Source organism: Varanus komodoensis, unplaced genomic scaffold (genome assembly GCF_004798865.1).
Source record: "Varanus komodoensis strain SLA01 unplaced genomic scaffold, ASM479886v1 scaffold83, whole genome shotgun sequence".
Lineage (NCBI taxonomy): Eukaryota > Metazoa > Chordata > Lepidosauria > Squamata > Varanidae > Varanus > Varanus komodoensis.
The window spans coordinates 2,414,525-2,425,851 of NW_025336520.1; the positions used below are offsets into that span (position 1 = coordinate 2,414,525).

General features: G+C 48.3%; 1 protein-coding gene and 1 long non-coding RNA gene across 2 annotated transcripts in view; both read right to left on the reverse strand.

Annotated features, from left to right (window-relative positions):
• Positions 1–11,327, reverse strand: part of HOATZ (HOATZ cilia and flagella associated protein) — a 16,940-nt gene extending 5,613 nt beyond the window's left edge. Inside the window, exons 1-2 of the mRNA XM_044456325.1 lie at positions 11,024–11,327; positions 8,840–8,913 (exon numbers count right to left, since the gene is read on the reverse strand). Coding sequence (XP_044312260.1) covers positions 8,840–8,913; positions 11,024–11,327 — 378 coding nt within the window. The remainder of the gene's footprint in view (positions 1–8,839; positions 8,914–11,023) is intronic.
• On the reverse strand, positions 2,873–5,072 carry LOC123036877. The gene is made up of 3 exons (XR_006417220.1): positions 5,039–5,072; positions 4,545–4,594; positions 2,873–3,174 (listed from the first exon to the last, which is right to left on the reverse strand). It is a non-coding gene; the product is annotated as an uncharacterized LOC123036877 (long non-coding RNA).

Below are 11,327 nucleotides of genomic sequence, written 5' to 3' on the forward strand. Positions count from 1 at the left end.
CGCAGCGCGCACTCACCGCTGGGCAGCCGCGTCCCCTGCGCGCCCGCCCGGCCGCCCAGCGCGACCAGCAGCGGCAGCAGGAGCGCCCGGGCGGCGGCCCCGCCGTCTCCCCGGGGGCGCATGTCCCGCTGGCGGCAGAGCGGCAGCGGCAGCGAGAGCGGCGCGCCGAGATCTGCCCGGCCGTCTGGCACCGGCCGAAGCCCGGCAGAAGCTGGCGCGACGCGGCCCCGCCTCCGGGCCAGGGGCCAACGGCGGGGGAGGAGCCGAGGAGCTGCTCGGGGGGGGGGGGGCGCAGGCCAGCCCTGCCGCGGGACCGGGGCGGCCGGCGCAGCCCCTCCCGCGCTCACAGGTGGAGGGGCTCGAGGGTCCCCGGCACATGCGCCCGGCCTGGCGCAGGTGCGCAGCGCGAGCCAGGTGAACGGCCCCCCCGCCCGCCGTCAGGCAATCCGGGCGGAGGCCGCGGGCGCTGACTCGCTCCCTCCCCAGTGAGGCATGGCAGGTGGGAGGGAAGCCCTTCGTCGGTCGCCTCCCGTGGCCCTCGAAATCACCGCCCCCAGGTCCCGGCCCAGCGTCGCCAAGCCCCGATACCACTCTGGGACGCTGGCTGAGCTGGGGACGCCTCAGCCGGGTGGCCCCAGCACCGGATGACTGGGACGCGGCGTGGCAGCCCCCCACGCCTGCCAGGTGCCTCGAGCCACATCCATGCAGGTGCATCTGTGCGCCTGCCCGTCTGATCTGCCGCACAGACAGCCTCACGGCAGGCTGCCATGTCGAGTGGGGCCAGCGGAAGGCCCAGGGACCTCTTGCGGGTTTCTGTCGCGGAAGCGGCGGCAGGGAAAGCACATGCACAACAAGCCACCTTCTGGGGGCTCCTGGTGCCAAATGCTGACCTTGCACTTCTGCCGCTGATTTCCTGAGGGATGGGAAACTGTAGTGCGCTCGCTTCCTGACTTCCAGGCCAAGTTTCCGCTCATCCAGGCTTGGAAATGGTTTTCCAATGCCAAAGAGAGGAGAGAGGCGGAACGAACTCGGGCTGCTAACTGAATATGGCGGGGGGGCGGCTTTAAAATACAAGCCCACAGTGTGGGACCCAGGTTAAATTCCCTTTTCCAGGGGAGCCGTTTCAGCGTGTCTCCATCCCTGGGCCAAGCATACAGCAACTACGAACTTGCAAGATGGACATATGCAAGGGTCATTCCAGTAAGAAATGCACGCAGGCATCTGCATTCCTGCAACTGCGGGAGGGAATCAAACAACTTTCCCTTTGCTGTTTGAAAAGGCTGCTCTTGTCCAGCGCATGGCAGTGAAGGCTTGCTTGAACCACATAGCCCATGCATCAGTTGACTGCTTAATAGGAATCGGCACGAGAACACTCCTACCGCCCCGAGGCTTTGTTGCGATGGGGGCGGCAGAGAAATGTTTTAAATACATACATACATACATACATACATACATACATACCAGGCTCTCAAAAAGTTTTCTCTGTGGTAACTGATGTGGATCCGCTGTTCGTGAGGACGCAGAGGCCAAATGATGACTATCAGTCCTTCTGACCATCTCCCTATTCTCACAGGAGGAGTTTCTTGGAAGGCTGCACCTTCACGGCTCCAAAAAGCTAACATTAAAAAAATACTGCACATTCCCAGGAATAAGTGTGACCAATTTTCTAGATGGGATGCTGGATGATGAAGAATGGCTGTGTGTGTGCGTGCAGCAAGAGAGTGCGGGGGAGGGAACCTATCGCTCACCACCAGCCCCTGCTAAATCTCATGCGAGGCTGATCCAAGTTCAAGCTGCAGAAGCCAGTAAGCAGAAACATTAAGATTCTGCTGATTTCAACAGGAAAAAGGCATCGGGTGTGCTAAAGCAAAACACTTTATCAAACGAGTCACAGAGAATTAAAACCCTCACATTAACGCACTGGGGCCAATCTTAGCACATTGGATGCGATGATGGAGAAGCATTGCGCAGTGCTGCTTTTAACTAATTTCAAACAAGTAAAAAATCTAATCTTTAAGCAGGGCCTAAAAGGCACCCTCTGTGAACTGGAAAGAACTGCATTCAGACAACACCATGACCCTCTTTCAAGGGTTATTACTGAACTGTGGGATCTTGTGGAAATGTTCATGTTATCCGAACCCCACTGGACTGAGAAGCCGTGGCTTGTTAACCAGGACGGACCCAGCGTTTATTGCTGTACTGTGAACTGTGGGCTTGCTAACGTGGCTGGGACAAGATGACCCCTTATTTCAACAAGCCACACTGATCCCTCCTTGAATATCCAAAAGTATCTGTATTCCTACACCCTCCATCTCTGTTTCAAGAAGTGTAAAGTGTTGTTACAGCCAACTTTTAAAGACAGAATGAAAAAATTCTACCCATTCGTGGAGTCATTTCCTGAACAGAGAAAAAGGGGTAGGTTCAGCTCTTACAAATTTATTGTGACACATTAATGCCCAAAGGCTGGAGAAATTACTATGCAGGAGCAGAAATCTTTGGCAGAATTGACTAGGCTACGTTGTGCCATCATAGAGAGCGAGCCGGTTAACATACTGGACCAATGTTTACTTAGAAGTAAGGGCCACCAAATTAAATGGCGCATACACAGACGTCTGCACTGATCAACAGTAAATGAAACCTAGCTTTTAGAAACTGGAGTATTTAATTTGATTTAGAGTGTGTGAGTATGTTTTCCTCTGTTTATGAACAGACATTTCCTTAAAACATGTATTTTCCTGGTCACCTTTCTGCCTCAGAGACATACTGCTTCTGGGTTTTATTCCTGAAGGCTTCTTCCATGTAATAAACTGATAGAAATATTACCTTTAAAAGAGCCCACAAAGATTGATATTTCAACACACACAAAGCAAGCCAGCATTTCGCAACCAGTTTACTGCATCTAACATTTCTTACCATACCTTATTTGGTATGACAGACCAAGAAATGTATGAGCTAAATGAGACAATCCACTCATTCTTGCTTCATGGTACTCTCTAGCGAGAGCCAGGACAAAGAATCCCAGAGAATCTCTGAGAAGTCCAAAGCAGATCAGGACAGAACTTCTGGAGGACCAAACACCTTTCTCTCCGAGTTATTCATGTTGATCAAAATGCTCAAGCTAATGCCTTTACGCTTTCTTGGTCCTCAAGGTTGGATTCTGGTACCTTTACCTTGCTTAAAGTAGAGAAGAGAAAATGCATTGTGGTTTAGCACTGTGCACACCAGTTCAGTCCCACCAAGCCTGGGCACAATCCTTGCGAAAGAGGGTTAGTCCTGCCACACTCCTGTTCAGACCGATTCCATTTCAGCGAAATCCACTGCTGCAGCTTATTCAGCAGTAAGTCTCACTGAAGTCAGTGGGACCGACTCTCATGTAAGTGTGCATAGGAACACAGTCCAAGTGAGTTTGACCCAGCAACTGAGGGCAGAAGGAATGCCGATATTTCAAGAAAGGATTTGGAATTGTACAAAGCTGGCTTCAAACGGCGTTTTCTTGTGGGCCGTAAGTTGTCATGTCTAAGAAAAATGTCATCAATTAACACATTAAAATGAAGAACTTGGTAAGTGAAGGAAAGAGAGATGCCAAGTCAGCTCTTCCAGAGAAGCATTTTTGAGAGAAGCGGCTTTTAAGCCGTAAGGCCACATTCCCCCTCCCAACATGGCTCAATCTGCTAATAATTATTATTGCTCTTTGCGGGTGCTTGACTAGGACCTGGCAGCAAAGTGTTTCCAATTCAAATTAATCGCCACTAAAGATGCAGTGGAAGCCGAATAGAAGGGAGGGCTTCTCTCTCCCTCTCTGGGCTGAGGCAGCCGTCTTCCTGGGACTGCTTTTACAAATGCACCGTCATAAAGCAGGTGAGAGCGATGCATTTACATCACTCACGAGCTTACGCTAGGTTACCTTACTAGCTAAAAGAATAACATTCCATTTGGGACCATTCTGGATTTAAGCAAAGGTGCACCCACCCACGTTCCACAGTAATTCACACATGTTTTGGCTGCTGGTGTTGCAACACCATGAATCTTGTGTTCAGAGAATTAGACTGATCAAAACTCATCTCATACTTTGCAGTGGACATTCACCTAAAGCTGTGATTATAAAATTTGGGGCAGTCAACGCTTATTACGGCATGTGCATCCTCAGTGCTGATAGCTGCTTTCTCAGAAACATTTATTTATTAGATTTATATCCCACCTTTTTTCTTTTCAAGAACTCAGAGTGGCTTACAATATTCTCCTCCTGCTGCTTTCAATATTATTCCCACAACAACAGCCCTGTGAGGTAGGTTGGACTGAGAGTCTGGGACTGGCCCAAAGTTACCCAGTTGGCTCCATGGCTGAGTGGGGACCAGAACCTGGATCGCCTGAGTTCCAGCCCTGAGCTCTTAACCACTGCACCACACCGGCTGTCTCACGTGACAGCTGCAAGAATGTAAGTAAAGCTTGGGAAAGTTTCATATTGTCAAAATTATAAATATGCTCGGCCTACACAAGAAAGAATACAGTTACAAGCGTGATGAGAGCCTTAGGAATTCTGTTACCTTTCTTGAGGCTTGCTCTTTGGCTTATGCAGATGGGATATCGACTCTTTCTAAAAAATGAAAAGCTTGTTTTAAAAAGAGGCCTTGTGTCATTTCAAACTTCTGTTCCTTTTTTCATTTATCTTTATTTCCCATTTCAGCCACCTGTTTTAATCTGCTACCATGCTGCACCCGTAACGGGGACAGCCCATCTCTACCAAGCCTTCAGCCTTACAGAGTTCCAGAAAAGCTGCCTTCTTCCACAAATCTTTTTGGGAACCAGAATAGCCTGGACTTAACTCTGGGGCATTTCGATCTCTTCCTATTCTACATAGGTATATGTCAAAATGCAGACACTAAAAAGCCAAATGAAGTATCTCTATCGGAACTTCATTTGTATCATTTCCTGTTATCTGTTGCCCACCACAACTTGCAATAAACATCACAAAGCAACCCTAACGTGAAAGGTTTACCCGCAAGAGATACAGTTGGAAAATAATAACACTTCATCTCACCAAGATCCTTTCCTCTCTCTGTTTTTTCAGCAATGCTATTATTTCCTCTCTCTTTTTGGCCTGCAAAGAAACATATTTGCAATAATGAACCGCAGAGAAACAAATTCAGGGCTCTTTCACAGGGCCTCCCTCCACTTGGCAAGGCAGGAAATTGGCTATAGGGGGCAATAAATATCTGTACTGGCAGCGTTCCAGTTCCACATGTCTTTAGGAGAGCCATCGCAATCTTTTAGAATGAGGGGGAAACACACACTCACACACACACAACTGCACAAGACTGGGAAACTACCAAACACTCGGTGGTTGGGAAAAAGAGACGAAGCCTTCCAGGAGGGCCGGGCTGAGAATCCCAGCAGGCCAGATCATGGGATAAATGAGTGGAACAGTGTCTCCCTGAAATCAAAAGGACACGACGTAGGAAGTTACACTGTGCATGATGCAGTGGTGTCTCAGCGCTAGAACTAATGAGCTCGCACCAGTGTAAGCCAACAATTGTGCGGCGTAACCATCATTATAGGCATCTGTTATGCTGGCTTATGCCAGCATGGCTTTCTTAGTGCTAGTGTTGGGTCACCACTGGCTTGTTTAGCCACTCCCACTGAAAGGAAGGGTGACGTGGGACCAAACAGACCACATGAACTATTAGGCTCTTTCGCTCACAACAAGCTAGAGGGTTTCTTTTTCCTGGGTTGCTCCCAGTGTGTTGAAATGCTAAGCATTATTTTCTGCACAAGGAGGAGGTGGCTAGGGACTTGTTTGGAGCCAAACACTGGCCCTGAAATCTACCACACCCCAAGTGGTATTTGCCAAATTAAGGCAAAAGGAAAAGGGAAGCTGAAATGTTCTGGAAGAAAAAAGCTCCATTTTTCTTACAAGGCCAAGCAAAGCAGAGCAGAGCAAAAAGCAAAGCAAAGCAGCTAAGATAGAATTTGGATTTCTCATGGAACACTATTCTGCCCGGATTATCTGTATTTCAGAGGATACACAGTGACTATAGTTCTCCCAGTAGTGCTTCAAAAGCAGAATGTCCTGGGAGCTGCTCGCATAAAACAAACTAAACTGGAGAATTCTCAAGGGCAAGAAGAAGGGGAATTAATCAATTCTTGTGCTGAATTCTTGTGAAAACACACACAACCATTCTTTTGATTCTTCCAGCAAATGTAGTTTCATTGCCTTTCAACCATTCACAGGACATGCCCCTCGTGGAAATTCGGTTTGAATAAATGCATGCAAACAGTCAAGTCCCTTATTCCAGTCCACTTAGGGCCCACCAGTAATGGCATCTGGAAACAAACTGGCACCATAGACAGATTCCCTCCCAATGTAAATAGTAGTTTCTGAAGCATGCTTTTCATCGATACTATATCAGAGAAAAAAAAGGCCAAACACCCCTCCCCCACTGCTGCACCCCCGATAATTCCTGCCCCCCCCCCCAATGCCTGGCAGCTACATCAAAAGCAGCCTGCACACAACTGCAAGGATGCATCTAAATTGGGCCTGGTTTGCTCATTATTCTCTCTTATTTCTATGGTTTAATCAAGAGCTCAAAATGCTCTGCATGTCATGACTTATAACTGCCCTGAGTAAGTTCTAATACTTTCCATCCCAGGAGGAAGAAGCCTGGCTAATCAATGCATCGTGGCGCACTGCAGAATGATTCTGCTAATGACTGGCTTTGCAGAATGACGAACCAGGCCCGCCAGCAAAGGATGGTGCGCAAGCCGAGCGGTCCTGAGCTCATCTCTCAGTTGCAGAATTATTTAACAGAATGGCTGAGTAATCAGCGGAAGGGCCCCCTTCGCCTCTTCATCCAATTTCCACAAGGTAGGCTTAATGGATGCTACTGGATGAAATCCATTATATGGTTGTTAATTACACTAAGTAGGAATGCGGCCTTGCAGGAAACATTTGCAAACCTCAGCACTTTTCAGACCCTTTTAATGACTGCCTGGATTTGGCCTCCTTCCCAGGCCTGATATAATAAAGTGTTTTATTTTTAATAAAAGAAAGCAAGCCTAACACTTTATTAAAATTACAGAAATATCCCCTGGTTCCAGGATAGCAGACTAAGTACCATACCGTGACATTATTTGGGTATGTTAAATAGTAGCATTCCTTACTCCTGTCAATCCACTGAATGAAAAATTAGCAGTGCAAAGGATGTGCCGTTCCAAAGCGTGCTTCAAGAACTAATTACTAAAAAGCCAACATGGTGTTTCCCCATCAAGAGAGTCAAGCTACAGTCAAATGATCAGCCACAGTATCATAAAGGATGCGGTCCCCAAGAACTGAAATACCTGCTGCTGCTGAAGAAGACAACAACCTTCGCCTCCCACATCGTTTGACAGCAGCTGACTTAAAATTCTGCAGCCAGCCCATCGTTGCGGCTAGATTGATTCTCCCTTTTCTGCCATGATCGCTATAAACCTCCCATGACAGCTGCGGAGATACTGCTCTAACGTATCTCCTCCTGGTTCACTACTGCTTTGCTAGTGTGTTCAGACTTGATTTCCTGAACCAAAACTTGAATTAAACCAACAGAATATTTGCTCTTAGAGGACCAACACTGGACAAGTCAGAATATCAAGGTGAAATCTGTCTAACTCTGCCTAGTAAAAAGCCTTCAATGTCTTAGAAGGACCAGATTCCTTATGTGTACAATACACAACAGAATGTGAGCCGGGGGGGCCAGGTACCCCCAATGTGTGGGATGAAGTTAAAGAGTACAGAATTCTGCTTCCTGAGAATCAGAATTTCTATTTTTTTTCTTCAGGCATGGGCAACCCATGAGACTCAACCCGTGGTTTGTTGCTGGGCCGTGAACTGTTTGGATGGTGGCTTACAAAAACCTCCTTGGAAGGAGGTGGCATTCAGACAGTACATTAAACCGTATCTCTGGTGGCTTAGCATTTCATGCAAGGCCCATCACTGAAATGACTTGGCTCTCCACAGAAAATCCTGCGGCATTTTGGATTCCCCTACATATGATGGGGAGCAAGAATCTGGGAGGGTATTTATTTATTTAACACTTTTATATCCCACTGCAATAGCCTCATGGCTCTCCACACAGAATGTAACACAGAGGAGTAGCTGAACACAAATTATGGGCACAAGTTATGCAAACTATGAAAGCCAGCTTTTCTTGGGTTGCCAAGGTGCAAAATGTATGTATGTATTTACTTAAGCCCAGCACCAACTAGCGACCAGGGCTGTGTTAGTCTGAGCCCTACCACATTCTGGGGAATAGGGGTGTGTGCAAGAATATAGCTCCAGACACCTTTTTTCCCCCCGAAGACATGGCTGCCACAGAAATGCTGAAGCCTGACCACTTCATTCTTCTCAAATTTATGTTTCTAATCCAACGCATTTGTGTATCTTCTTCTCTCTGTTCTACAATGCGATAGAATCACAATCTAAGCCTTAGACTGGGGTTTTAATCTAAGCCTTAAGTGGGGTTTTATTGTAGAGAATGGATGCCACACTCCACTTCGTTTTATTGTAAGACCTGAGGCCATTTGGTAGTGGACGGTATACACGTTTTAAATCAAATAAATAAATAAAATCAATGTAATTCTTTCTCTGAAAGAGAAATCGGATAGTAAGTTTTCCAGCATGAAGCTAATATAAAAGGTAGACCTAATTTCAGCTTTCCAAATAAGACTCTGCAAAGATGCTGCGTAATGTATACCTACTTACATATGATGATGAACCTAAATTCTACTCTTCCAGAAAGCTAAGTAGTATAGAGAAAAGTCGAAACCTCAAACATGTTAATTCTGCAGGAGAGTGAGCCAATTTCACCTTCTCAAGGTAGCGCGCTTTCACCTCAGTTTTCTTAGCATCAGTATCTTCCAGGTCTTGCTCTTCTTCTTTTTCTAAACAAAACAATAAAAAGGGAAACACTGAAGCAGTCTTGCTCTTCTTTTTTTCTAAACAAAACAAAAGGGAAAACACTGAAAGAGTGGATTTTATTCAGTCATTCAAAGTTGTTCAGACTAACAGTCAGAAATGTCAGGATAAAGGGCCAACAAAGCCATTTAATAGCATGAAAACAGGGAAGGGCGTGGGCCCAAAGAGAAGAGGGAGTCGCAGGAAGAATGATGCTGCTGTGGATGCTTATGCAAGAGAACGGAAGGTAAACCCACCAGTGCCCCACCCACTTCTGTCTTCTTCTTAATTAATCAGCTTAGCTACCTTGAACTCTTTTGCAGAATGTACACTGAAACATTTTAGGCAAGTGGGAGATACCATTTCTAAATGTTTTCCAGTATAGAAATTCTTGGAAGGAGGAAACTGGGCATCCATCTACCTCCATCTTCCCCCTGCATGCAGATTTTTTTTAACTTGCAGGGTGGGGTGTTGTTCATCCAAAAGGGATCGTTTAAATACATGACCCCTTCAGCGTACTGTCTGGAGCAACACCATGTGGTTCACCACCCCATTCTGCCACCAGCACTACATCTTGGGATTCACTTCTACCAGCTGGCATTAAACCACAGGCCAGGAAACCCTTATCTGATGCATCAGCAATTTGCTTTCAGGGTCTATTATAATACAGGTTGGCAAGGGCTCAAAACTATCAGTCTCTTGTTAAAACTAAACTAGATATTACTTCCCGTGATTGAGGGCCAAGCGGAAGAGCTTTTCTTTCACTAAAAATGCATCTGAAAAGTTCAGAAGGTAGGATTAATGCCTCCTTCCTCACATTTGTCACCAAATCACCATCTCTGGCCAGGTTTATGAACCTCCCAGTGCCAGCACTTCAGTAAGGAAAAGCAGCCTTGCAAATAAGACACCAGAAATCAGCACCCAGACATACAAAACCGTGAGCCCCTGCATGGAGGGCAGAGTGTGGACCAAATTGGAAAGAGAGCATTTTTCCTGCTAAAAACTGCTTGCCTAGTCAGCTAGAAACAAGTGTTACTCACCACAGACAAACAACCACACAATGAGTTATTTGTGAGTCTGTAAAAGGGACTGTATTCACTTCCAATATTCCCTGCAAACGAAAGCCATTCTATTGAGCAGAAAATAAGGGAGTTGCTACCTGGGTTTTATAGAAAGGTCAGGTGCCCAGCAAGAAATGAGCAGTGGTGGTAACCCAGGAGCAGAAACCAGGGAGAGAAGACATGGATTGATCCCCAGCATGTTTTGTCCAATGGATAAGAGCTGCTTAGCGCCAACTTCTTCGATCCAAGGAAAAAGAAATCACGTCTGCTCCGGATTCTCTGAGCTGCACGGGACTGGCCCAGCAGAGGGGGTGTGGAGTGGCAACTTCAGGGCTGGGACAGTTGGGCCGTGTGACTAGAGTCAGACTAGAAAAGGACCGACAGACCCACGAAACCCTAATGTTGCTCTCACTCAGCCTAGCCTACCCAACAGGGTTGTTGTGCGGATAAAAAGGGCTCATGCCAGTAACAGAAATAATACACTAGCCATGTCGGCAGGTGCAGAACCTGCGGTGAAAGAGGAAGACGGCACAATGGAGGCTAACAGGAGGGGAGTGTAAGCAGATAGAGGGGGCTGCACGGAAGACGCGTAAAGCAAGAGGTCCGAGCAAGTGCGGTTTGCGTCGCAACACACACCAAGTGCAAGAGCTTTGCCCCCCCCTCGTCGCATCTGATCCGTCGCAACATCACGACCGTAATTATTCTATTGCAAGTCTGCTGGCCTCGAAATGGGGGTGGCGCTGCTCCAAGTTTTAGGATTTGGTAACTCGGAAAGAACCGCGGGCAGAGAAAGTTCGGAGGAGAAGCAGGTGTTAGACACGGAGTAGAAGAGAAGAGAGTGACATCTGGAAACTGTGTGTGTGGGTTGGGGGACCCGCCCTCTGCACGCACTCAGGAGCGCTGTGCCCCACTTCCGCAGCACGGGAGCCCGGGCTGACGAAGGCCGAGGAAGCCCGACACAGCAGCCCTTTCGCGCTCTGCACATGCCCAGGGGCCCCGCCACTCTACGGAAGCCCAGGCGGACGCGCTCTCGCACCCTGGCTGGAGCCGCACGAAGACATCTGGCTCTGCAGGGCGGCGAGCCGGGAGCCCAGCCGGGCGACGCCGCTGCGCTGCTCGAGGCTCCCCTCGCGGGAGCCGCGCGTCCCCGCGCCCACCCCGGAGCCCTTCCGCGAGCCCGCGCCGCCGCCGCCGTCCGAATCCCTCCGCGGCACCAGGCGCGACTCCAGCGGCGGCTGCAGCGTGACCGAGTTCCAGAAGGACTTGGCCAGCGCCGCGTCCTGCTGGCTGCAGCCCGAGAAGACCAGCGCAGCGCCCGCCGGCGGCCTCCCCGCCGCCAT